This window comes from Cololabis saira, chromosome 10, assembly GCF_033807715.1.
Source record: "Cololabis saira isolate AMF1-May2022 chromosome 10, fColSai1.1, whole genome shotgun sequence".
NCBI classification, from domain to species: domain Eukaryota; kingdom Metazoa; phylum Chordata; class Actinopteri; order Beloniformes; family Belonidae; genus Cololabis; species Cololabis saira.
The window spans coordinates 17541526-17568385 of NC_084596.1; the positions used below are offsets into that span (position 1 = coordinate 17541526).

Here is a 26860-nt window from a genome sequence, read left to right on the forward strand (position 1 = left end):
AGAGGATGAGACTTAATGGGTTTGATTAATGTAAAAACTGAAATAAAGTAGCCTACAATCAAAAAGTTTAGCTCCCGCTGTATTTTTAAATACGCACACTCCTGTGCTTGTGTGTGTGTGTGTTCTTGTTCTTGTGTGTGCCGTTTCGGTCGGTGCGCCGTGTGTGTTTTAAATACAGAAATATGACATATAAGACTGAGGCTATGCCTTTTCACACGGCGCCCGTATGGTCGCGAAAATACAGTATTTATATATGAAATGTCAGAATAGGAAATATTTTGACGACACCCCTGAAGCAGTCACACGACACCCCAGGGAGCTGAGCAGCGTTGCGTCGTCTCCTTTCACTTCCGGGTGAATCCCCTCCCCCGGGGGAAAACCCCACCCGGGGGAAATTCTCGAGCATGCGCAGACTGTAATATCCATGTCTCCGTACACATGGCATTAACAAGGCGGTTGCGACTGGTTTATCTAGGTGCTGCAAGCGGGTTGATGAATCCAGTCTGATCAGATTACTTGACTGACTTAAGGTGTTCACATGCAGTTTAAAAGTCAGTACGATGTGTGCAAATGATCTCCAACCAGTTTGAATCGCTGCATGTGCACGTACTGAATGATTTGGAATCATGAAATTCAGGACATCAGCAATCATCACTGCTGAAGTAGCGGTGGGAGAGTTTCATACGGGGCGACAGCTGTCAGGACGTCCTGCAGCTACTGATGGAAGAGCTGCTGACGCACAGGACGTGCACGATGCTCTTTAAATGTCTGTGTCAATGCTCACACTTTCTATCTCTGGCTGACTTGTAAACTGTTAAATGAGTTTTGTATCTGCAAAAACAATGTTTCATGGGTGCTTTGCAGAGTACTTATTGTCTAAAAAAAAACACCTACTAAATGTCATAAATCCGTGTGTCTGGATTACAGGTATTGGACAGACAGAGTTACTAAATCTAGTTGGCAACACTTAATGTCTTCCAATGAATTTGTGTTCTGATTGTGTGTGTGTGTGTGTGTGTGCGTGCGTGCGTGCGTGCGTGCGTGCGTGCGTGCGTGCGTGCGTGCGTGCGTGCGTGCGTGCGTGCGTGCGTGCGTGCGTGCGTGCGTGCGTGCGTGCGTGCGTGCGTGCGTGCGTGCGTGCGTACAGCAGCAGCGGGATGGATGGAAGTTCTACATGCAGCTGTACAGGAAATGTCACTGTTTCGGATGGTGAATTTAAAATACAAAAGTATGTGCATGTCTTGTTAATATTCCCCGGCATTAACACAGTCAACATCTTTTTAATTAACTATCTGAGTCGCATGTTTCTGAGCAGAATACATGTACCGTATTTTCCGGACTATAAGTCGCGTTTTTTTCTAATAGTTTGGCCGGGGGTGCGACTTATACTCTGGAGCCACTTATGTGTAAAATTATTAACACATTATTGCCGATTTATCATTTACCGCAAGAGGGCGAACTGCGACTGACGATGAATCTGACGTAAGCGACGTAGAAGAGGAAGCGCTGCATCTTCTAGCGGAGTTGTTTAAAAGTGACACAGAGGATGAAGATTTAATTGGATTTTAGTTATTTGGAGAGACACGTATGGTTTGGTAAACTTCTTATCATGTTATTTATGCTTTATGCTTGAATAACTCTTAATATGTTATTTTAACATACCAGGCACGTTCTCAGTTGTGTCATGTAATGTAAGCATACCGTACAATTATTCAGCCTGTTGTTGCCTCTATTCTATTTTAAAATGCCTTTCAAGATGACATGTCTTTTCTTGGTGTTGGATTTTATAAAATAAAAATTCCCACAAAAATGCAACTTATACTCCAGTGCGACTTATATATGTTTTTTCCTTCTTTATTATGCGTTTTCTGGAGCGACTTATAGTCCGGTAAATACGGTGAGTGCAGTTCAGAGGGTGCGTTTGCGCGGTGAGCCACACCTGTGTGTTCGTATTTGTGCCGGAGCAGCGAGCTGCCCTTCTGGAAGACCTTGGAGCACAGATCACAGGGGTACACGCCGTTTTCCATCCGCCGCTTCTTGGCGTCGTACTGCTCCTCCAGGGAGGAAACGGCGTCAGGACTGCTCTCCGGGCGCTTCTCCTGAGGTGAACGGAAGAAAAGTCTTTAAGTCGCCAAGAAGGAAATGCTTTTGTAGAACGTATTCAATTCAAGGTGCTGCATAAAGCCCAACTATCAAAATCCTGATTATCTGAATTATATCCGAATGTTGCAGACATGAGACAGATGCCAGGGCTCTCCCTGCAATTTAAGTCACGTTTTTCTCCTGTCCTAGGTTACAGACATTTTGGAGTGACTATTCTATGATCATGTCTAAAGTTCTGGTGAAAAATGTTGTTATGGCCCCTCTCATAGCAATATTTGGACCCTGTTGACTTCTCACATATCAGCCCCACACAGTCAGAAGTATTGGCCTTCACATTTCTTTTAGCAAGACGTCGTATCCTACTTTCATGGAAATCCCCAAAGGCTCCATTTATTGCTCTTTGGCTTATTGATGTTATGTTTTTTCTCAAATTGGAAAAGTTGAGATATTCAGTAAAAGGCAACTCAGCTAAATTTGTTCATAAATGGCCTTCATAGATTATTTTAACTTGTGTGTCAACCCACAGACTGATCCCCCCCTTTACTTAATTTTCATTTCTTTTATTTATTATTATTATTATTATTATTATTATTATTATTATTATTATTATTATTATTATTATTATTATTATTATTATTCTTTCTGTTGCATTTTTATCTCATTCTCAGTCTCATAATTCACAAATGCACAGGACAAGTTTTACAAATGCACAGACCGATTTGCAAATACACACACAGTTTCACACGTGCGTAGGACAAGATATACAAATGTATTTTTGATGCACACACAAATATAACCTGATTTACAAATGTTTTTTTGTCTGTGAGTTGCGCTGGATTTGTGTGTGAGTTTTGAGACTCTTCTGACGTGACTAGATCCACAAATAGGTTTTTTTTAACACGGAAGGATCTGCAACCAATCAGATTAAAGGGGCGGATACACCTGCTGTTTGAACTGCGTTAGTGCCGTTCGCTTAGAAAAGTGATTAATATTTCGAGTTGGTGGAGTAAAGATAAATAAACATCTACAGGAGATAAAATATAAATAAACAGGATGGAGAGGAGGTCACTGTTCTGATTTTCTTGTGATCCCGGTAAATAAAACAGCGCGATCAGAGATGGTTTGTCGGGCTGTTCAATCAGAGCCTTCGGGAGAGCTCTAGTCCTGCTGATGCAGCAAATGAGGATGAGAAACAGCGGAGATTTTTATATATTTGCTCCGTTTGGTTTCACGACGTATTACTGTCCCGCTGATTCAGCTCAGAACCAGACAGATGCAGCAGAGAGCTGCTGCGCTACCTGACGGGGACGAGCTGCAGCGCCAGGTGGAGCAGCAGCGCATGTCGTCAGGAGATTAATTTACAGAAATATCTGGAGTAAAGTCGGTATCAGTCGACTGATAACCGAAGAACCTCTGTATCCAGCTCAGATGTTTGATGATCGGTGGACTAAACCCCCCACCAGAACCATCAGATAACAGCTGCTTGTTTCTGACCTTCACGTCTGGTCACTGTGGTCAGCTGGTGTCTGACCGGGACCAGCGCCACTCGCGGCCAGAGCCAGAACGAGACTGCAGCAATATTCACCCCCGTCAACAGGCTCGTTCTCCTGAAAGACACCTGTAGTTCAAATACAGAAATATCTCTGCTGTTTTTCATCATCAGTTGCTGCATCGGCAGGACTAAGAACTCTCCCGACAGCTCTGGTTGAACAGCCCGACAAACCATCTCTGATCGCGCTGTTTTATTTACCGAGATCTCAAGAAAAGCAGAACAGTGACCTCCTCTCCATCCTGTTTATTTATCTTTTATCTCCTGTTGGTGTTTATTTATCTTTACTCCACCAACTCGAAATATTAATCACTTTTCTAAGTGAACAGCGCTAACGCAGTTCAAACAGCAGGTGTATCCGCCCCTTTAATCTGATTGGTTTAGAGTAAATCGTCCCCCACGTGGGTACGCTCTTATGATTGGCTGGAACAAAAGAAGACATCTGATTGGTTGCAGATCTTTCTGTGTTAAAAAAAACCTATTTGTGGATCTAGTCACGTCAAGGGAGTCTCAAAACTCACACACAAATCCAGCGCAGCTCACAGACAAAAAAACATTTGTAAATCAGGTTATATTTGTGTGTGCATCAAAAATACATTTGTATATCTTGTCCTACGCACGTGTGAATTGTCCTGTGCATGTGTGAAACGGTGTGTGTATTTGCAAATCGGTCTGTGCATTTGTAAAACTTGTCCTGTGCATTTGTGAATTATGAGACTGTTCTAGCTCCATATATCAGTGACAGGCATTTGCATTTACCACTGTTTTTTGTTTTCTGTATGCCATTACTTTTCTCCATTGATCATTTGTTACTCATCTGTTTATTTATTATTTAACTGAACAGAGACTCTGTTCCTCAGTTAGGCCTCCCTTGTGAGGGCCTGGTTAGGTTTTGTGTATTAGCAAAAAGAAAAAAAAGGGACAATGTATAATGTATATTGTGTATCTTTGATTATGTGTATCCATATTATCATTATATGTAATTATTTCTAAAAAGATCAATAAAAAAAAGAAAAAAAGGAAATGCTTTTGGATAAAAGACATAAATGCCACAAACCTTGTGACCGTTGAGTACGACGGTCTTGGCTCCAGTGTTGTTTCCGGCTGTAGTGGAGTAGGTGTAGGTGAGCTGGGGGATGAGGATGGTGCGTTTGGTGGTGGTGTTGATGGCGCTGATGCAGCCCACGGTGCCCTGGCTGGCGATGGCCACCAGGGTGGGCAGCTGCGCGGCCGTGACGATGTTGACGGGTCTTCCGGTCTGCGGCGCCGTCACGTAGATGGTCTGACCCTCGAGCTGCTCCTTCCTCAGGCAGGACAGGTTCAGGGGCTGCTCCTGCTGCTTGGGCGGCGGCGCCGTCATCTGGTTCTGCTCGTCCCCGGCGTGTTTGGGCAGAGAGAGGTCCAGGGGTTCTGCCTGGGAGTCGGGGGCCTCCGGGTCCTCGGGTTCACTCTTCACGATGACCAGATCCCCGTCGTTGAGGCCGGCGGAGGTAGAGTCTGCCGGGGAGGTCCTGCCGGAGTCCGAGGGGACCCGGCCTGATTCCACCTGCGTGGTGCCGCCCTCCTCCTCCTTCAGAGTCAACGTGTCCTCCGAGCCGGACTTTGTGGTTTCAGTCTTTTCCGAAGCCGCTGGAGCCTCGCTGTGGCACTTATCTACGTTCTTCCCAGAGTTCATTTTGCCAAACCACTTTTTGACCACGTCCACTGGAATACTGACGGACTCGGCGATCTTGGCCATCTCCTCCTCGCCGGGGCTGGCGTTGGAGGTAAAGTACGTTTTGAGGAGCGAGAGGACGTCGTCCACGGGCGGCTCCTCCAGCGTCACTCCGGCCTCGTTCAGCAGAGCGGCGAAGGACGGATCCAGAGCCGCCGAGTCCACCGCCTCGCCGTTGGCTGCTTTGCGGTGTTGAAGCAGATGCAAAGCCTCTAGGTTATCGGGACAGTCATCGCATAGTAAACATGTATTAGTGCTGCAGGATTTTGGCATGGGAGCTTTTTTTGACGCTTCCACAGACGCCAGTGCTTTCTCCCCCGTCGCCTTGGTCTCCTCGTCTTTGACGGGCTCTGATTCCACCTCCGTCTTCGCCAAGCTGAGGTCGGCAGCCTCCGCCGTCTCCGGCTTTCCTGTCTTGGCTGAGGGCGGGGGGGCGACGGCTGCCGTCACAAGCGTGGGGGCGGGGAGGTTATTCTTGATGAGGAGCGGCGTGGGCTGGGCGGCGCCGCCGGCCGCGGGGCTGATGCTGTAGTTGATGATGATCTTCGTGGTGCCGTCGTGGTCCACGAAGGCAGGAAGACTGATAATTTGCTGCTGCGGCTGCTGGACTACGATTCCCTGCTTCCCCTGCGTCACCAGCCCGTTGGCCGAGCCCAGCACCTGGCGGAGCACGTTCCCGTCCATGGCCACCTTCAGCACCCGCTGCAGGTCGTTGAGGTTGACGCTGACGGGCGACATGAGGCCCACGGTCGGCACCACCATGGCCACGCCCTGAGGCAGCGCCGCGGCCGGGGCCGGCGCCGGCGGCGCCGAGCCTCCGTTCACAACGCCGTTACTACTGGTCGAGGTCGGCGCCGCCGCCATCGTGGGCTTGCACTCGTACTCCACGGGCTCGGCTTTGATCTGGGTGACGGGCAGCTGCTCCTGCAGCGGTTTGCTCTCCGTCTTCTCTTTCAGGAGCATCTGGGCCGGAGCGATTGCTACGGGTCTGGCCTGCGCGGTCGGGGAGGGGGACTTCATGATGGCTGCTCGGGTGACCCCGTTGGGCGGCGCTGCACCCACACACTTCTTGCTACTGATGTGGGAGCTGTAGGAGCCCGAATGGGAGAAGCGCTTCTTGCAGTTGGAGCACTCATATGGTTTCTCTCCTAAAGGAGACAGAGAAGAAATCACACAGAGGTTCAGAGGAAAATACACCAAGAATCTTTTTCCACTTTAGCTAAGGAATAAAGGAATTTCTAATGCCAATTAAACTGAAAATTATAGTTTATAAGATGAGAGCAACTTTATTTGCCTCGGCCAAAAGTGCATTTCATGGGCTGCATCATAAAATAAACTGACACATTCAGTTTGGACTCTCCCTTAAGCCTAGTTTATGGTTCTGCGTTAAATCAACGCAGAGCCTACGCCGTAGGGTAAGCGGCTACGCAGGAGGCTCTCCGTAGGCCACGCCTGACGTGCACCTCCCAAAAAATGTAACTACGCGTTGTGGCGACGCGGACCCAACGCAGACCGAGAAGGCTGTGATTGGTTTGCTTGGTAGCAACGCATTTCCGGTTCCAGACTGCGCCATCCCCGCCATTTTTAAACATCTTGTTGCTGTACATGGAGGAGCGACTCATTGAGGAAGTCCATAAAAAAAAACAAAGAATCAACTAGAGACGACGATAAACCATTCAGGAAAAGAACGCAACCCCCTAGCGCTCTAGGGGGGTATTGCACCGCGGCGAAATGGAGTGACGGAGAAGTCCGAAGGATTCATGACGGCGTCACGGCAACGGTGTAGGTTCTGCGTTGGTTTAACCATAAATCAGGCTTTAGAGGGGGGTGAGAGGCTCGGTCAGGACGTCCCTGAACGCCTCTCTGGCGAGGTTTTCCAGGGATGTCCCTCTGGGAGGAGAGCCTGGGAAAGACCCAGGATAGGCTGAGGGACTATGTTTCTCGGCTGATCTGGATCTCCCCCAATGAGCTGGATGAAGGGGTCAGGGAGAGTAGAAGGGCTACCCTTCTCAGGCTGCTGCCCCCGAGACCCAATACCGGGATTCACTTTGGTCGTGGAGGTAAAGTTAACTTAAAGGGGACCTATTATGAAAACCAGGTTTTTTCTTGCTTTAACATATATAAAGTGGTCTCCCCTCAGCCTGCCAACTCAGAGAAGGAGGAAAGCAACCAAATTCTGCAGTGTCTGTACAGCCGCCCGGATGAACCATCCAGTGTGATGTGGCTTCTACGAGCCAGCGATGCGTGAAACCACGCCCACAACTAACTGGCCGGAACAACCATTTTCTACCCATCATTCAGGCAGCCAATCAGCACAGTGCCTCATTATCATAGCCCCGCCCACTGAGAATCCCGCATAGATAATGAAGTTAGAGAATGGGAAGATAAAGATATGGCTCAGAGGCTGAATTTCTAATTTATTTAGCAAAAACAATCAAAAGCTTGTTTTTAAGACATTCAAGGCCTGTTTAAAATAGGTATTAGATGCCATAATAGGTCCCCTTTAAGTCCTGGTGGGAAGTTTGTGATGTTGGTCCCATTTCTGACATTTGACCTCAAAATTCAACATAATGACATATTTTACACTTTTGACTTTTGAACTCAAACAGTGGAATGTGAATGTGACAGAGAGATAAACAGACTGAAGTTCTCACAAAGCTAAAGCTGCAGATTAATATTAAATAAAAGCAAACATTGATGAACGACAAGTGTTGGAACTGAGAAATGAGCAGACAGCAGTTTTGAGCAGCAGCTCATAGTGTCTGTGTGTGTGTGTGTGTGTGTGTGTGTGTGTGTGTGTGTGTGTGTGTGTGTGTGTGTGTGTGTGTGTGTGTGTGTGTGTGTGTGTGTGTGTGTGTGTGTGTCTCTCACCGCTGTGAATGCGCAGGTGCTCCTTCAGGTGGTGTTTGTATTTAAAGGCCTTGAAACATTCAGTACACTTGAACTTGCGGGTTCCACCTGTTCCTGCTGATCCTCCCGTCGGCCGGCAACTGTGATACTGCGACAGAAAACAGACGTGCCGTTTTAAGAGAGATAAAGTGTCCGCGTAAAGGCTGTTGTTTCCCCTTACTTTGCTTTATCTAATGAACCCTGTGAAAACCAGGCATAGAAAAAAATGTAAAAAACATGTTTTCACCCCTCTGATGCAGGAGTGGAAGCTTTTAGATTTCTTTCAATGCAATGTTGTAATAATGCAACGTTGGGGCGAGATGGACGCAGAATTTCTGTATTTGCACTCACACTGCCAGGACTAACGTAAAGAACAGCTAAGGGTCGCGGTGGGTTACAAAGCACTATGAAAGTAAATGAAAATGAATCGCACAATATTTTCAAAAACTATATATCAATAAAAATGAATGATGTTGTTAATGTTGTTAAAAGAACAAAAAAGTTCTTGTCCAATGGTAGTCCAGAGAGAATTTGGATATTGCACTTCCTGCAGAGCGCATCGGGATATACTTGGATACACTGCCGTGTCTGCAGCCTCCTCCACTAGCGAAATAGGTGACCCGTGCAGAGCAGTCGTGGGTCTGTCCTGTAGCCGTCATGGACGATGTCACAGACGCTACCAGCTCCCACAGGTTGAAGAAGGTCGCCTTCTTCATGGTGTGTTTGTCAGGATGAGAGAAGATGCTAGTTGAGCCTGAAACTGTCTCCTCTTCAGAATCTCTGGCTGTACTCATTGGTGTTTTCTGGACCAGAGAAAGCAGTATTAGGACTAATAAAATCCCCTTTCAGCCAGCAATGTCTCTTTCTCCTCCTCATCATCATCAGGTGGGACATCAGTGGGGGCATCATTCTCTCTGTTCCATCCACCTCCTCGTCACTTGAGCTGTTGTCCTGCTCCATCTCCGGGTCGCTGTCTCCATTTTGGATTTAAAGTCAACATCATTTTCATGCAAATGCTTCCTGATTAGGGGACACATTCCACTGAAGTCATGTAGATCTGTCTGGCTCTAATCTGCTCTCTAGTTAGCATACTAAAAAGACCCCCCCCTGACCACTTGCTTCCCAACAGTCAGAACATTCACACTTGTGCCTGAACCATTGAACCACCATCCTCCACAGCTGCTGTCTGCCTTTCTGATATCAGAACAAACATAAAATACAGATACACACAGATTAAAATACTGCTTCTGAAAGCTCTTGAAATACCACAACAAAAAATGATCTGCTTTACTTTGAGTAAGTAATTTTCCACATGTAAACATTTGAGAAGTGCACTGCTCGCTTGAAATGTGCAAGGTGCCCATACTATTTTAGACTGCCATCCAAACCCAACATTGTTCAATTACATCATAGTAGGATGAAAATCTAATTTTGTGAAAGTAATACATTAGTATTCCCTGTTACAGATGTCCGAGTGATCACGCAAAATACTTTAGGGATTTGACTTACTTCGGTTTTGATATATAGAGTCCAGTGTAAGAAGAAGAGGGGCATCTGGGAGAGTTCACAAGTTGTATGAGATCAGGGCCTGAAGGCCGGCCTACTTACACATTTAGCATCCAATGGCATCGCAAGACTCAACAACAGGACCGGCTATGTAAATGTGGGCTTTAAAGGGGAAAAATCATTTGCAGGTTTGTTTTTGGGAGGACTAAAAGGGATGCGGTCATTTTACTACAGCTGGTCTTACAGGGTTAAAGCAACACTTCATTAAGATACTGGATAAAACATACTAAATATTTACATTTTTTAAGGTTTTCTTTGGCTACTGAAATTGCAAATACACCCATTTTTTTATTTATTTAACAATTTCTAAACAATCTTTTTTTGTGTAATTATGAATACAACTTTTTATTTTCTTTTTTTTTTTATTATGGGAGGATGTAAAGGTCTCAAAAATATTTGTACCAGGAATTCTTGAAAGAAATTCTTGTATCAAATATAAAACAGGGTCCAATTTTTCAGACTTTTCAAGGATCTTGACGTTGATGGAACTGGTGAATGAGTCGGTGGCGTCGGGCCGCGGGGAGTTACCTGCTCCTTGGTGTGCCGGTGGTGGCTCATGTGCCGCTCCAGCTGCGAGCGGTAGGTGAAGGTGTAGCTGCAGTGCGAGCAGCTGTAGTTGTCGTCGCTGGTCTCGTGACGATACTTAATGTGTTCCTTCAGCGAGGCGTTGCGCTTGTAGCCCCGGGAGCAGTATGGGCAAGTGTGCAGCTGGGAGAAGCTGTCCGGTGTGCCTGTGGAGGAGCGAGCCGGAAACGGGGAATGAGAACACTTTTTTTACTCTTTATTTCTGTCATGTGAACACCTGACTGCAACGCAGCGAGTTCTCTGAGTGAAGATACTCAGAAAACCTTCCTTTGCCCAGTCCTTCTGCCGCAGGACGAGGCTCCAACTTGGATGCAGTAAACATCATACTGTGCAAATCTACTGTATTTTCTCTGAATAAAAGAGAAGGCAAAATATCCTGCTTTTCCAATAGAAACTTTTCAAAATGTATAGAGGGTATGCATTGACGTCACTTTCCCTGGCAAAAATGGCTGCAACTATTAGGGGAAACTGTGGAAAAGACGGGATAACAGCCAATTATCGGCTTAAATTAAAGGCAGTTGGACTTGACAGTGACCCGTACAGTTACCGGAAGAACCAGTGGTCCATGGACATTAATATCTGGCCACGAATCGAGTTTCCTGATATTTATATGGACTTAATTTCTACGCCGGGGAAATACACGAAGCAAAGCTTGAAGGCTTATAAAGGTCTTAATGCTTGGTCCTACTTCAAGGCAGGATTTGTTGGTGAAATTAAAGTGATGAGGACACCAAACTTTATGATTTGACCGTTTAACGTTAGCTACCCAAAAATCCAACATTACCTGATACAAAATGGGAACCGCAAATCCACGTTTCGGTGCCTGGAATCCAGTTGTTTCTGCGAATTGCAGCGATCCATTTGTCTCTCTTAAGCTTATTTTTCAGCAGTCTGTAAAACGATAACTCTGATTTCTTGTTACAGTCGATCGCACAACAGCTTTCCCATTTTAGATGTTTTCCAGTTGCTCAAACTGAAGTTTACGCTGCCACTCAGTCTTTCTGCCACTCAGTGGGCGTAACTCGCTGTGAAGTCGCATCTGTGACGTCATGTGCATTCCCTCTATACCGAAGTCAAGCTGTGGTGCGTTACCATTTTCATCTACGCCTCCTGTTTCTGCCGGACTGTGCTCGTCCTCAGGGGCTTCAGGATAGATGACGGCTGTGTCGCCCTGCTGGAGAATCTCTTCCACGAGAGGATCCTTAACATCCTCCTCTTCTTCTTCTTCTTCCGACACACATTCTTCCTTCACTGAAAACACAGACACACCAAGTTAAAGATCATTTCTTGAGCTCAGGAGTGGACGTACAGGGAGCAGCAGGGCGACGGGTTGAGAAACAAGTGTCTTGTCTGGGTATAAAGTGTCTGTTAAATGCTTTAAACAGAGACTGGAAATGATGACAAACTTAACTCAACACACATCTTTTTGAATAAAATTACTTATTAAACATATTTTAGGTATTTTAAAAGAGGATTTACGGTAGTAGGATTTGGATTCAACTTAATGTTATTTTAAATAATTACCACTAGAGGGCGCTACATGCCCGTGATTTGTTTTCCTTCAGATTAATGATCATTTTAACTCAACAGAATTATAACATTTCCACGAATCCAATTGATGTTTTGAATGTCATGTGATAAATATATTATCAGAAGTGAACTAGAAAGGTATTTCATATAATACGGTAAAAGATATGGTCATGGAAAGAAAGGCCAAGAAAACATTTCCAAATTTGGACAAATACTTCGAAAGCAGGTCTTGAATTTGAAACGTATCAAAGACAGAAAAACCATCCAAATTAGTCTGTAAATGTTATCACACTTGAAGATTAGAAATGTGAAAAGAAAAGCGCCAACAATTAATCTGCCTGATGCCTCCAGACTTAATTTTAGTATAAAACAGTGCATTTCTTTCTTTCACTTTTTTACATTTTTGTTTCTGTGATCTTTTCATGAGCAAAGGAGCAGTTCAACAGAAATTAGAAGGGAAAAGTTAAACTTGCAGTTTACTTAAATCCTGCACCCTTATCACCTTCACTTAAACATGCATTTCCATCAAACTTATGTAACTGTATCAGCTGGACAGTATAAATAAGATGATCCGTTTACAATGTCTGAGTTCAGCCAAAGCAGGTGGCTTTCTGTGGTCTGTTCCTCTTTAACAACACCGAGCCTCACCAAGAATAATTCCAGCTTTGGCTTTGATTCAAATGTGGCAACTTGGATGGAAAGTGACCCAAGGGATGACACAGTTTCTCCGTTCTGACCATTACCGAGAGCACCGTCACACAGAAGAAAAATAAAGTTCTCAATTCAAATTAGGATCTGGAAGGAAACATGGAGCTTTTTCACCCAAAAACTAGATGTTTGAGGTATTTTAAAAGGTGAATTTGACACAATTTGAATGCAATTTGAAAAGAAAATGTCAGTTTTAACATTCATGTACTTTCAGACTGGTGAATAGAGAAAGCGGCAATTTTTATATGATTCCAAATGAAAAGCTTTTTTTTTTTTTTTCTTTCACAAACCTTTGGAATCTGCGAGAGATAAAAAAAAACAGAAAGGGGAACAGGCAGAGACACAAACAGCAACCATTCCAGGTCTCTAAAACTGAATCAGTAGTAGGCTACTGCGATTATCTGTACCCCAAAACTGGGCTGAGCATGTAGGTGAGTGAGCACAACCACACCACCCGAGAGATTAGAAGCCGACAAGGAGGAAAACCCGAACCCAGGCCACCAGCAGCCCCACAGAGGACCAGAAGCAATCCCCCCCCCCAACAGGCGACTGAGGGAAGCCCTGGGCGGAGCCCCCACGACCGCGGGAGGAGGCAGCCAGGAAACCCACGGCGATGGACCAGGATCCATCCGAGCACCAGCTGCCCGGCGTAGGCCAATCATGTGGCCAAGAGGTCCACGCCCTCCAGGCCCATAACCCCCACCCGGAGAGAGGCCAGCCAGCCCGGAGAGACGGGGCCACCCCGACAGCCGGCACCCGCCCCGATGAAAGCGGGAACCCCACAGTCAAAAGCTTTTTAATTATATCAAGATTTGCAATGACAACTAAACCACGACACAGCTGGCCCATTTTAAACTTCTGGTTTAACTTTTAAATCAGCAGAAAGTGCATCTGGTTTACAGACATATGAGTTCTCTTGCATGTCTTTTTATGATAAGATAAGAATTTTAGGATTTTTAGGCAAAAAAGTCCATCAAATTAATAAATAAGCAATAAGATGCCAACAAGGCCAAGTAAAGGCTGGATTATGGTTCTGCGTTAAATCGACGCCGAGCCTACGCTGCAGGTTGCGCCGCGTCACGCACCCCACACCGCACGCCACGCCGTGCCTGACGTGCACCTCCCACAATTGTAACTACGCGTTGCGGCGACGCGGACCCAACGCAGACCGAGAGGGCTGTGATTGGTTTGCTTGGTAGCAACGCATTTCCGGTTCCGGTTCGTGAAGCAGTCGTGAATTTTCAGCGCTCTTTTCTTACTGTGTGTGTGTGATTTTTTTTGTTTTGGTTTTTTGCGCAATAGTTGTCTTTATCTCTTTGATTCACTGTGACCGGAAAAGTCGGATAAAGCATTCAGGAAAAGATCGCAACCCCCTAGCGGTCGCGGGGGGTATTGCGCCGCGGCCAAATGGAGTGTTGGAGAAGTCCGAAGGATTCACGACGGCGTCACGGCAACGGCGTAGGCTCTGCGTTGGTTTAACGCAGAACCATAATCCAGCCATAAGGCCATTCTCTGCTTGAGCGCTTGTGCTGCCAGTTTGTAACAGAGGTGGCATCGGAGCGATCGTTGAAAGCCCTTATGATGTTGTCTGTTGTCACCTGATGTTGAACTAAATGCATCTAGAACTCAGGGATTTATACACTCAAAAACACACGCACTTTCGATTGTAAAAATTGTACACATGATGAAGACATCATCTGGACCTCATCAGATATCACAATCAGGTAAATCCAACTCTGCATATTTAATATAGTTACATTAATGCGTGTACGATCAGCATTTGTATCTTTAATCGTCCCGTTATAGATTTGCTGCTTCTGTTGGGATTATTGTCTTGTTGCAAGACTGGATTTCAGTCATGGACGTGCTAACTGCTCAGCTGCCTGCAGCACCTGGGCAAAGCAAGCCCAGATCAGAATCCTTCCACGACTGAGCTTGACACCTGCAATCAGGTGTTCATGTTGCTACGGCGCGTCCTAAGCAAATGTGGAGCCATAGACACTATGGCCAAACATCTCTAAATCGGTCTTGTCCATCCAAAGTACTTCTCCCCAGAAGTTTTTGCTAGGTTTGTCAGATGAAACTTTGCAAAATGAGCCCTGCTATGTTGTTTCTGCTCCTAAATCTGCCCGGTTTAATCTGCAGGTAGGATTGTGGCGTTCATCTCAAGTTGCTTTTACCTCATTTTAAGGACCGCATAATTGCACGTCATGATACTATGGAAGAATATAAACGCATGCCAATCTAAAACCATATATTGGCAGGATGGTTCATATATCTTTTTCACAAGACTGCAGTTTTATTTTTGTTGCTTTTGCTTTTACTGAGACTTCTTTAGCTTAGATTTGTGTTTTTGCACTATTGTTTTTCTATGTTGTTTTTTCTTCTGTATTGAAATATTTAACATGAATACTTTTTTTAAATTAACTTTATTATCAGTTGCATCAGGTGTTTGTTACTAGTTGCTGTAGAGAGAATGTCGTCACTGTCGGGATATAAAAAGAACTCGCTTCTCTCTTGATGCCGGTTTTCTTGATAAACTGTGTTATTCGTTAGGATCTAATTATCAGTAATAATGACAGAAAAGGACACGGGGGAGATATGCTCTATATGTAAAAACGCAGATAAGAAACACCAGTGTGGGAAAACTGTGACAGCCGTTTCCATGGAGATGAAGGGTTTAGAAATGCTGGTGGGAGCCGGTCCAAAGCCACGCCTCTTCCTGCTGAGCGGCGTCAGGGGCAGGTGCAGCTGCGAACGCAGGATCTCCAGTCACAGAACCAGTCATAAAAGGAAGAAAGGGCTGGTCTATGCTCGGCCCCGTGTGTGTGTACGAGCGTGCGTGTGTGTGTTAAGTGTGTGAAGAAGAGGCGGGCCCAGGCCCGAGCTCTGTTAAGCCTCATTTTAATCACATAGATCTTAGCTTCCCATGATCTCATCCCAAAGCTTTCCAAATCTAATTTCTCCTCTGAGACCCACTCACTTGTTCTACCTTCCCTCTCCACCCGTATGCACTCATTCCTTTATCTTCCCTCCTTATTTTCATTTCTCTTTATCTCATTCCTTCAGTTTTTCTTGAAGAGGGTGCAACTTTCTGCTTTTAAATATGCATAAACCCCCTCACTCAATGCAACAGCATCGGGCTGTAAACAAACAGCATGCATTACCAAAACTCACAGCAGCCTTAATTCTTAGTTTTCAATCCTCAGATTAAGAAAAATCAAAAAAATTCCAAAGGGGGTGCAAATGTTTGCTGGGAAAATGCATGCAAGCCTTTTCACAGAGCCTCTTTAAGGTTGGGGGGGAGTGATGTGCTTTCCCTTGCTTTTTGTAATTTATGGTGGTGAAAATGACAGAGGCTGATACTCCTCAGAGCTGACAGAAGAGGTAGTTACTGCGCTGGGCGTCAGGAGCAGCAGGCACGGTGGGACACACCGGTGCTGTTGTTACTCCTCCGATCTCGAGGTTGACAAAAACAGACCGGGCTTACTGCACTTTTGACTGTTTCGTGTCTGTGCATCAACAGCAGCACAGAAACGGTCTTCTTAAGGATGTCAAAGAGCAATAACTGGGCAAGAAAAGGGTTCTACTTGTTGATTTTTAGTTGACAAGACCATTAATAGACTTATTATTGTTATCAAAACCATCTTGGTTATCCTAATTCTTATCTTCAGGTACCACGTCAGAGCTACCGAAGCCACCTGAAAAGCACAGTTTAGATGCATGTGCTTCCACCGAGGGGCTCCTGTCTCTTTCTCCCTCTCCATGTAAACAGTTAACTTTTCCCTCCATGACTCCTCTCCTCACCTATATCACATCTGTCAAATTTCATCTCCCTTTTTCTCTCGCTCGCCTCCTCACTCTTTCCTTGGGCTCTCGGCCTGCCTTGTTCACTACACCTCTCTGCATATTTTCTCACAACACTCTACAATTACACTTAATACCTCACAAAAAAGCCCCCGCGCTAATGACGACCAGAAACCAGCAACAGACACATGTGGAATATCAGGATGGAATGAAAACAGGAAATCATGTGGTGCACGCACACGTATATATGCTCACATACTTAGCTGCGTGCACACACACCCGCACACACACACCGGGAGAGTTATTCACAGGCTAATGGAGTGTGTGCACACCCACACACAAAAACACACTGGTGTGCCTTGCCAGAACCTGTCATTGTGAGTCCGTGGTGAATTTATAAGGCAGGATAGATTGGAGCTGCACTGCGGCCCAGACTGCAGGGGGAGTAGTGCACACTAATCTCTCACCAGAGGGCCGCTTCAACACCAGCTGCTCTCCTAGCTCTCCTCCAGACTCAGACGGGGAGGAAAGAAAGAAGTGAAAGTCAAGACAATCCAAAAATATCAGGCGAAGCCTTTGAAGGGTTCCCACTGTGGCTCCACAGCACCGACACATTCCATGACTTTTCCATGACTCCCCTCCAACGCTTGCAGAATCCTCCGCTCACTGGAAACGCTCCTGCTTCCCTGTTTTGTTAATGTTTTTCTAACGGAGCGAACAGGCTGGATTTTATTGCTTGTGCAGGTGAACATCATCAGGTGCTGTCACGGAGGCTAAACCTTAAAAGCTTTCTGTTTGACTCTAAATATATCAAGACTTATTCACGTGAACGCACCGAAGAATACATTTGCATCCTTGACTTTAACTTTCCAACTTTAACTATTTTGGTTAAAGTTTGTATATGTATATACATATTCTCATTACTAAAAAACACACTGGTGTAAACGCAGAAGCTGCTACCATCTTACATACATGGACCTGACGGGAACAGTCGAGGGTCAACAAATATCAGCCCTTGGAAAATTCCTCCATGTTCAGCACTGAATGAAAGTAATCTTAAATTAAAAAAAGTCATCTTTATTTGTCTCTATATGCTACATCTTTGCAAACAGCAAAATACATTCCCTGCTCTTGACCCATCGCTAGTTAGATGGGTCGCTCCAGGAGCAGGGGGGCTTGCTCAGTGCCCAAATTTGTTCATCTTGGTTGCCATCCCGGGGAACGGTCCTCCAGACCCAAGCCCACATCTGATAACCAGCTTAGACTACCACTCCCCAATAATTCACTTGGTTTAATGTTTAACCTCCAACCCGTCCAACTGTATTTATCTGTAGTTAAATAAAAGGCCTCACCAATAATAATCCATCCATCGTCCGCCGCTTATCCGTTCCCGGGTCCCAGACACTTCCTCCAGCTCTTCCGGGGGGGAGTCCGAGGCGTTCCCAGGCCAGCCGAGAGACATAGTCTCTCCAGTGTGTCCTGGGTCTTCCCTGGGGTCTCCTCCCGGAGGGACATGCCTGGAACACCTCCCTAGGGAGGAGGGACATGCCTGGAACACCTCCCTAGGGAGGAGGGACATGCCTGGAACACCTCCCTAGGGAGGAGGGACATGCCTGGAACACCTCCCTAGGGAGGCGTCCAGGAGGATCCGGTACAGATGCCCAAGCCACCTCAGCTGGCTCCTCTCAATGTGAAGGAGCAGCGGCTCGACTCCAGGAACAAGTCTGATCTACTGCCGGCAATGCGAACCAAACTCCTGCTCCGATCATATAGAGACCGGACAGCCCTTAGTAGAGGGCCCCGGACTCCATACTCACTGATCCCCCACAGAATGGCACGAGGGACACGGTCAAATGCCATCTCCAGATCCACAAAACACATGTAGACTGGTTGGGCAAATTCCCACGAACCCTCGAGCACCCTGCGGAGGGTGTAGAGCTGGTCCAGTGTTCCACGACCGGGACGAAAACCGCATTGTTCCTCCTGAATCCAAGGTTCCCAATAATACCAATAATAATATAATAATGAATTGATAATATCTCACTTGAACACAGTAAGATCAAAATTGGTTAAAAATTCTCTTCAGTTATTCATTTTTACAAATAATGGATATGCTCTTCTAGTTTGTACAGGTAATAACTCATCTGCCAAGGGGAATCAACAGTTGTTCTTGTTAAAAAAAAGATGAAGCAATAGTTACTTTTTGTGCTGGAGAGTCTAAATTTAGTTGTCTGCAGTAAAAAACAAGTTTGACAACAAATCCTGCTGCATTGACTGCAGTGGGGAGTTAAAATGTCATAAGGTTCTGGCTTTGGTCTTTTTAACATGAACTCTCAGACTCAGTGATATATGCAGTCTTAGAACTTTACAATCAATACGGGTTATCGAGTCTTATTTGTGTCCACATTTACATTTGTGTGCTTTCATAACTCTTGAGGATTAAACATCACTGCATTAAAAAAAAGAAGTGGTTTTGATCAGAATAAAACTCTGCACTTACATATTATTAAGTGTAACTTATTACACAAATCCATGTGATCAGTGAGGAACAAAAAAAAACAACTTTTTTATCACTTGAAACATAACTATCAATGATTTGAATTGCACAAGAATGCAGGAAAACCCTAACTGCTCAGTCCCATGTCTGAGATGTGGGCAGACTGTTTATTTTGTTTGGGTCATGTTGCAAATACAGCTTTAGCTATGTAATTGGGCCTAATTGTAACACTCATTGTTAAAAGCACATTTCCAGTCACTATCTGAAAAGTGCACCATGGGACATTCTGTAGTGCCCTGTGATGTCTGTCTGGCACTGGAACCTTTGATCAGACTGAGATGCAAGGAGTGCAGCGACCGGACCGTTTTGTGATGTAGCGGGGGCCACTTTCCTTCCAGGGGGGTCAAAGGTCATGGTAAAGTTTACATGTCAACGTTAGCTCCAAATGAAAGCAAGGAACCACCTTGTTAATGCTGTGGTTGATCGGTCAATGCCGGTTTGTGGACGGTAAAGCTTATCAAGTTAAGCAAGGTTTGCGACAAGTTGCTGAACAAGTGGTACTACGGAAGAAGTTCAGTGAAGAGCTTTGCAAAACCCTCAAGGATAACTAATAAACCACCTAAAACATGTTATGTTTAATATAACATCTGTAAATACACATTTAGCAGGAGAAAAAACTGGTAAAAGGCAATGTTTAGTGAGATGAAAATCTGGTAGATGACTGCAGAAAAGTGAACATATGTAATTCCATGTAGGACAGTACATAAAAGAGAGATTGAGCTGAGAGAGAGTGAAACAAAGCACCAGGGAGAGAGCAGCTCTCATGAGTCCCATTCACACCATGTAAGGCTTTATTCAGCCGCAAGGAAACGAGCCATGAGAGTAATATCTCTGAGTGTCACATTCTCGTCGTCTCCATGGTTTTAGTATTTCCTGCTTGGCTGTAGCTAACTGCTGCAGAGATGGAGACAGATGTATGCGTAGGCTGAGGTGTTAGTGGGGAATTGAGGATTAAAAGGGCACTGAGGATCGGTGTAAACATGAGCCATGCACACTTTGCTTTCGAATGTAGACCTAGCTCTGCCTCTGCTTATGAATCCTGTTCTACTTCTGCTGGGTTTTTTGCTCTCTAAGGTGTGTTTCTGAAACTTTGTCAGTCGGGGTGATTACTGTAGGTAACTGGAGGCTGAGACTGATATCCGTAAAGACCTTTAGCATACGGTCTCAAGCACACTTGGTAGGAAAAAACACGACTGAAATGGAAAAATTATAAACATGATCTTGCAACTGATAAAACTTCTGAAACTAAATGTGGGTTGAGGAGAAGGAAGAACACCAGGCAGTAATTGATAAATGTCACAAGGTCCAACTTTCATTAATAAACCTACTTTTCCTTTAACTCAAAGAGAACAGGCAGTGGTGAGAAACCTGTTTGCAAAGACGTGCAAGAAAAAGTGGAGCTGACTCAACTCCCCAACGTCCCACGCTGTCTTAGCAGTGCTAATGAGGAAACTCATTACAGCCTTATTATTTAACTACTATCTCGGTTATCACTTCTGTGTTTGCAGACTCTGTGAGTGCTAATAAGGGCAACGATTTTAAACTTCTTCCAGTCCAAAACAATCATTAACCCTTCGCACGGCGCTGCGGCTCCGGTCATAATGGCTCAGTGACCATCAGCGCCTTGCGAGGGTTAATGCTTTGAAAATGTAAAGATTTATTCCCAGATGTGAAAAAAACGAAAATGGAGTCAAAAATGTTCAACAGATAAACCAGAGAGAACTGTAATTATTTGGAGAGACCAATTTAGAGAAAATAGATATCAAGGTTTCTTTAAAAAAAGAGAAAAGGTTTTACAGCATCAAGCCACAAGATTAAAACCCAAATAGGGCTCGTGGCTTCTGGCACCCGGACATTTCCAGGAGATTGTCGGGGTTGTGAGGATCCTGGAGAGCATTTAGGGATTGGAATCAGTCGAGCCCCTGAAGCTTTTGAGTGTAGTTTGATAATTTGGTGAGTGGTACATGTCAACGAACCTTTATCACCTGAGGAAAATGAGACGACACAACGAAAATGCTGGTCATGTGACGATAACGATAAATAAATATATAATGCAATATCGTAGAGGAATAAAAACGAGACTAAAATGTAGATTACAAAATTAAAAACTGCTAAAATGTGTCTTCATTTTTGTTGACCAAAACGAGACAAGATGAAATGTTCTAACAAAGATCCTTAATCTCCATGTTTTAGTAGTTTCCTCTGGTTTAGTTCTGCTGCTGGGTGACGTCACGTCCTCTATCCCAGTCGCGGCCCGCGGGGAATCAGATCCAGAAGATGCAGCTGCAGAGTTAGAGGCTGATGCCGTTAACGCAGAGCTCTATGTTCACGTCCATTAAAAACAACGTTACATAGAGAAAGGGGCCGATGGCCGGCCACGCGGGGATCTTCTCTGGGGCTGAAGAAGAAGAAGAGACCATCTTTGGATACACTTTCCTACATAGACGTGGAAAAGAAAACTGAATGTGTCGTCGAAAAAGAAAAAGATGGGGAGAAATGCGGAAAAATCAATACGTTGTAAACTCAAATTAGAGTCTTCTGTGTCTGGAATGAATGTATTCTTGAGTCTATAAGGTAACAATAATATAATAATAAGATAACCTTGAACCTTGAATTGTAAAATGGGTTTGGCTAAATACAATCTTTTACTAAAACTAGACTAAAATGGTCCTGGACAATTCTGACTAAAATGCTCAGAATTTTAGTCGACTGAAACTTGACACGACTAAAAGGAGTATGAACGTGACTAAAACTAATAAAAACTAAAATGATAGCTTGACCCAAAGACTAGACTGAAACTAAAATTGAAACAGGCTGCCAGAAACAACACTAGTTAAGACTAACGTTAATGTGAGATGTTAACATCTTTCAGTGGACAGGCTTGTCTTTACTCACGAAAATGCAAATGTCTGAAGCAGAGGACTTCAAATCCAACAATAAAGGACTGAAAAAGCTCACTAAAGGCACCAAAGGGTATTTTACGTCTTTAGTGACCAGCGCAACAATACGAAATATTCAAGGCTCTGCGTGGATTTAACTTGAAAGTCTTTGAGACAAGTCCTTTTGTCCAAAGATAGCAGAGGTCAGCTGCAGCAGACCCTCAGTAACCCTGAACAGGATAAAGCAGGTATAGCTGAGGGATGGATGGATGGATGGATGGATGGATGGATGGATGGATGGATGGATGGATGGATGGATGGATGGATGGATGGATGGATGGGTGTTTTAAAATTTAGAGAGTGAGTCCAGTAAAGTAGTTTAACACCCATCAGAAAAAAGAGATGGTTAAGAATGATAATTAAGCTGGTCTCAGGGTTTCATCAGAGGGATATGACAAAGAGAGATACGTTTAATTCGCAAGGACAAGAGGGGCGTGTGCCACTGTGAGCCTGTGCATGTGTGTGATGTTGCTGGATAAACTTTGAGGATGTGCTGTTGTACAGGCAGAGCTAAAAGTGCAGAACATCAGGCTGTGCAGGTGAGCGACGCTCCCTGAGGCTGAGAAAATGACGGGCTAATCTGATCAAAGGGGAAGTCGGTAGAACTACACAGATAAATGATCTTACACCACTGGGCTGAACCACCAGAAACACAGCAGGCTTATTCCATTTTACCCCGAGAGCTGGATCAAATAAAGTCCCGGTTGGTTTCTATGTCAGACTGTATGGTGACAGTTTTGACGTGTGTCAGATTGGGTGATAGATATCAAGTGAATCCTGCCTCTGATGTGAATGCACATCTGCAAGGTAGTTCTTTGTGTGAATGCATTCTGTTTTTACATATCGCATGTGCAACCACTTACCAAAAGATCAGCCAGTGCTAAATTCACGAGGGATGTGAACCTGCCGACTGAATATTGGTGAGATAGAGGAACTTTTTTTTGGAATCAGCAGCATCAGCATCAGAAAATCCCTCCCATCTCCTACCTCATAAAAGCACAGAGTTCAGGGCTCCTATTAGATCTGGTTTAACAAGCACAACAGTATAGCAATATTTTTCTGACAGGAGCTTTTTTTTTTCTTTCTTTCTTTTTTTTTATTTCAGACTGGATCAGTATCCCTCTCGTTTTCTTATTTGAGCTGTGACTCCACATTAAAACAAAAGTGTTGCTTATCATATAATTGGAGTTATGTTCTTACAGGGATATTCAAGTGTACAAGAACTACCCCAAACTAAAATAACATCCTCTCGGACGGAGTAACTTGGGATTAAAAGGCGTTTTAGCATCTTTGGATCTATAACAAGTGTGTTGGGTGTGGAAGCTGGAGATTACACAGGAAAACTTGGGCATGATGTCCAGGAGGATTATGCATCACAGAGGGTATCACTGGGATGTGCAGTTCTCAGATTAGTCTACATCTACCTCAGCTTTCTGCTTTGTTCTCTCTATCAGTCCCACCACACCGATCCATATAAAAGAGGGCTGACCCAGTGCATTGTTAACATGATTTTTAGCTCAGGGTACACACGTAGGTGAATTACACATCATCTGGATCCTCATCTAGGTGAGTTTTTTCAATGTATTAGAGTGTGTGGAAACTGCTTATAAATCCCCTGCACAGAAAATCTGCACCAAAACACAATCATCCTCGCGTGTTTATGTTGGCACCTCACCTCCATTCCAGGAGCCGTTGTGGGGTAATACTGTTATGGCGGCATCATGGCTGTCCAGCGGCGTGGTCCCCTCAGCGTTGGAGATGTCAGGCTCCTGCAAACTATCATCCTCTACAATGTGGAGCTTGTCCTCATCATCGGAGTCTGAACTGGCCTCCAAGCCATTGTTGAAGTTTGTCACTGAAAAAGGAAATAGAAGAAGACGTTAGAATGATGTAAGCATACTACATGACATGAGCAGAACCAATAACGCGCTCATTCTCAAACGCAACATTGAAGAGCTGGATTCACATCCGGGGAGGATAATAACGCCATTAAACTGAAGCATGATGAGAATCCGAGCTGCATGGCAGGAAAACATCCACATGTCCAACTGTGTTGCTCATTCATACATGTCAGAGTTGACATGACGTGAATTCAATAGGTTACAAACGTGTGTGTTTCAACTTGACATGATGCATGTTGTGTTGGCACTTTACCTACTATTTGAAAAAATGAGATTCAATGTTAAACGGAATACACCCCCCCGTCCTCTTCTGTATAAACACCTGTCTGTCTTATGTTTCCTTTTTCTCACAACACATTATCATTCACACACACTACAACACATCACACACTCACCAAACCACACCCATCACTGTCTTGTATTTTCTTTCCTACTTTTTCACGTTCCACTTTCAGTGATCTTACTCCTCTTTGACGGAATTTATTTATTTATTTGAATTCTTTTTCACTTTTTTCCTTCCTTTTCTTGAGGGACCAATAAAATATAGAAGACTGCCAAGAGGGCTGGTGAAGGAAACACACCCATGTACACACACAAAAAAACCTTTGTTGGAAGATTAAAATGCATATATATGCTTTAGGTTTGACCAAACTTGATATTAACCGGTCATATGTATATACACATATGGCCGGTAGACACATGTGGGCACATAAGGCACATGTGTAGACAAGGGGGAAAAAAAGAAGAAATGAGATGCATTATCCACACATGTTAATAATGGATCTTATTTATCATCAGACAGAAGATGCTGGTTTACCAAGAACACGTGTTTGTATCTACACTTATTCTTTTCATTTGAGACCAGTTTCTTTTGCCTGATGCACCCAGAAGAGGCAAAGCTGATCTCAGAATACTGCAGGAAAAAAAGAAGCTTTTTTGTGCAATAATCTGAGATTTTAATGTTTTTCTTTTTTGTAGAAAAACATAATAAAGAAACATTTGCATGGTATCAACGTTTACTGAAAAGGGAGAAAAATAATTACAATTTTGACTATTTCAATCACTTGGTCCTACTTTTAAGGAAGAAAATAGCTTGTCAAGCCTCAAGTTACGGTTCATAACGCATTTTCTTTGTTGCACATAATGTTCAACTTCGTGTTTTTGTCAAAAAAAAAGGAAAACATATCTATCAAAATATTACATCAGCATCAACATTAATCAGTCTGTGACTGGAGGTGCTGACAATTTCTCTCCTCACACAGAGAAGACATAAAAAGGACAAATGGGAGCCTGAAGGAAAATAATCACTTGTTTATCAGCCTCAGCAACCAGATCTATTTTACACTGTGCTGCAGTCAGAGAGTTTGTCTGTGGGGCACGGCCTCTTAATGGGAGCTCACTTTGAAAAATGGACCATAAACTGTTTTGACTGAAGTAACCAGGATGAGTGTGTACCTGTGTGTGTGTTTGTTGTATGTGTGAAGCACCAAAACTGTAGATGGTGGAAATATGGTGATTATGGGGATCTGAGTGTTGATGAGCCCTATCCTTTAATTGCTGTCTCTGTGTAAATATATGGTGGAAAGTGTGTGTGTGCGTGCGTGTGTGTGTGTGTGCGCGCTCTGTGGCGCGAAGCTGCACATCTCAGCAGAGGTGGTGCAGATGTCTAATGAGGAGGACGCTTCAATCTGGTGCTTCACAGGTGACAGGTGCACACACACCCACGCGCAGACACACACACACGGCTTCAAAACCGCAAAACAAGCTCCAGTTACGCGTGGTTCAGGTAGCAACGTTAACCTTTACATGTACGTGCTGGATCACACACACCATCACCTGCCTTCATACAAACTACAACGCACCTTTAACACACACATCTCACTATCAACCCTGCAGGAGTCATGTGATGTTTTCTCGAGGAGACTCGTGCTAGTGGATTGTTACAGATTACTTTTGTAATACTGTATTTGACCCGGTCTTTGTACGTTTTGACGGTATAGAAACGTAATTCTTGCCATTGTAAGAATGAGATGTGTACCTGCTGTACTCTACTGCCCTTACTTTTTAACAACTTGTGCTTTTTATTATTTTATTTTTCTTGTCATTTTATTTCATTTTATTTGTTATTTGCTGTTTAATTATGTCTTGCTGCTTTTAATGTTGATGTAAAGCACTTTGAATTACCTTGTGTTGAATTGTGCTATACAAATAAACTTGCATTGCCTAGTGGATTGCATGGGTGTGCGTGAGGTTGAAGCAAACCTGGACAAATATAAAAGACTGTGAGTCAATCGGGGAGAAGGGAATGTTTTTATCCCATTGGAGTTCTGAGTGTGATACACTACAAGCCAGAAGATGAAGAGAAATGTTACACTTGTGCTCTCATTAACATGCGTCCTGAGAATCTCACTTCTGTCTTGAATATTCAAATCTGACCCTCCCACTCTATATGCAAATAAACTCCCACATCATTTTCAGTTGCAAACACCAAATATGCTGTTATGTTTAACTGACAAAGGCAGCAACTGAAATTGAATGATAAAAAACGTTACCGTGGTCATATGCACACAAAAATAAATCGGTTACTGCCTAAGCTCAGTTCAAAACTTTGTCTGCAGAAAACTCTTTTTCCTTTTAAACAGAGAATTGTGTTTGAAAGCCGACAAAAAACTATTACCAAAAGACAAATGATTGAAAGAAATGTGTTGGTGTTTTCATTATTTGCTGACTTCAACACAATCAATCCTGTTTCTTTGAGACAGATTGTTGTCAGCTGATGTAGTTGAATATCAGTGTTTTTAAAGCAAAATAATGTATGACCAGAAAGAGAAGTGGTAACTTTATTGGACCTGTGTGGTTTCAGTAGATTAAATACTCCCCTGCAGCAGGCGTCCACCGACCAGCGCCTGTCTTCCTTCAGACAAACACGCACATAATTAAGCAGACAGCCCCGTGGCTCTTCCAATATTGGAAAGGTCGACACTTTGAGCCGTTTACAGTATGTCTTCTCTG

General features: G+C 44.1%; 1 protein-coding gene across 2 annotated transcripts in view; it reads right to left on the reverse strand.

Moving 5' to 3' along the window:
- Positions 1-26860, reverse strand: part of zeb1a (zinc finger E-box binding homeobox 1a) — a 72939-nt gene that overhangs the window by 5848 nt on the left and 40231 nt on the right. For both annotated transcript variants that reach the window (XM_061731846.1, XM_061731847.1), the window contains exons 2-7: positions 23623-23802; positions 11499-11657; positions 10350-10552; positions 8238-8364; positions 4710-6514; positions 1940-2099 (exon numbers count right to left, since the gene is read on the reverse strand). In XM_061731846.1, the coding sequence (XP_061587830.1) occupies positions 1940-2099; positions 4710-6514; positions 8238-8364; positions 10350-10552; positions 11499-11657; positions 23623-23802 (2634 nt within the window). The remainder of the gene's footprint in view (positions 1-1939; positions 2100-4709; positions 6515-8237; positions 8365-10349; positions 10553-11498; positions 11658-23622; positions 23803-26860) is intronic.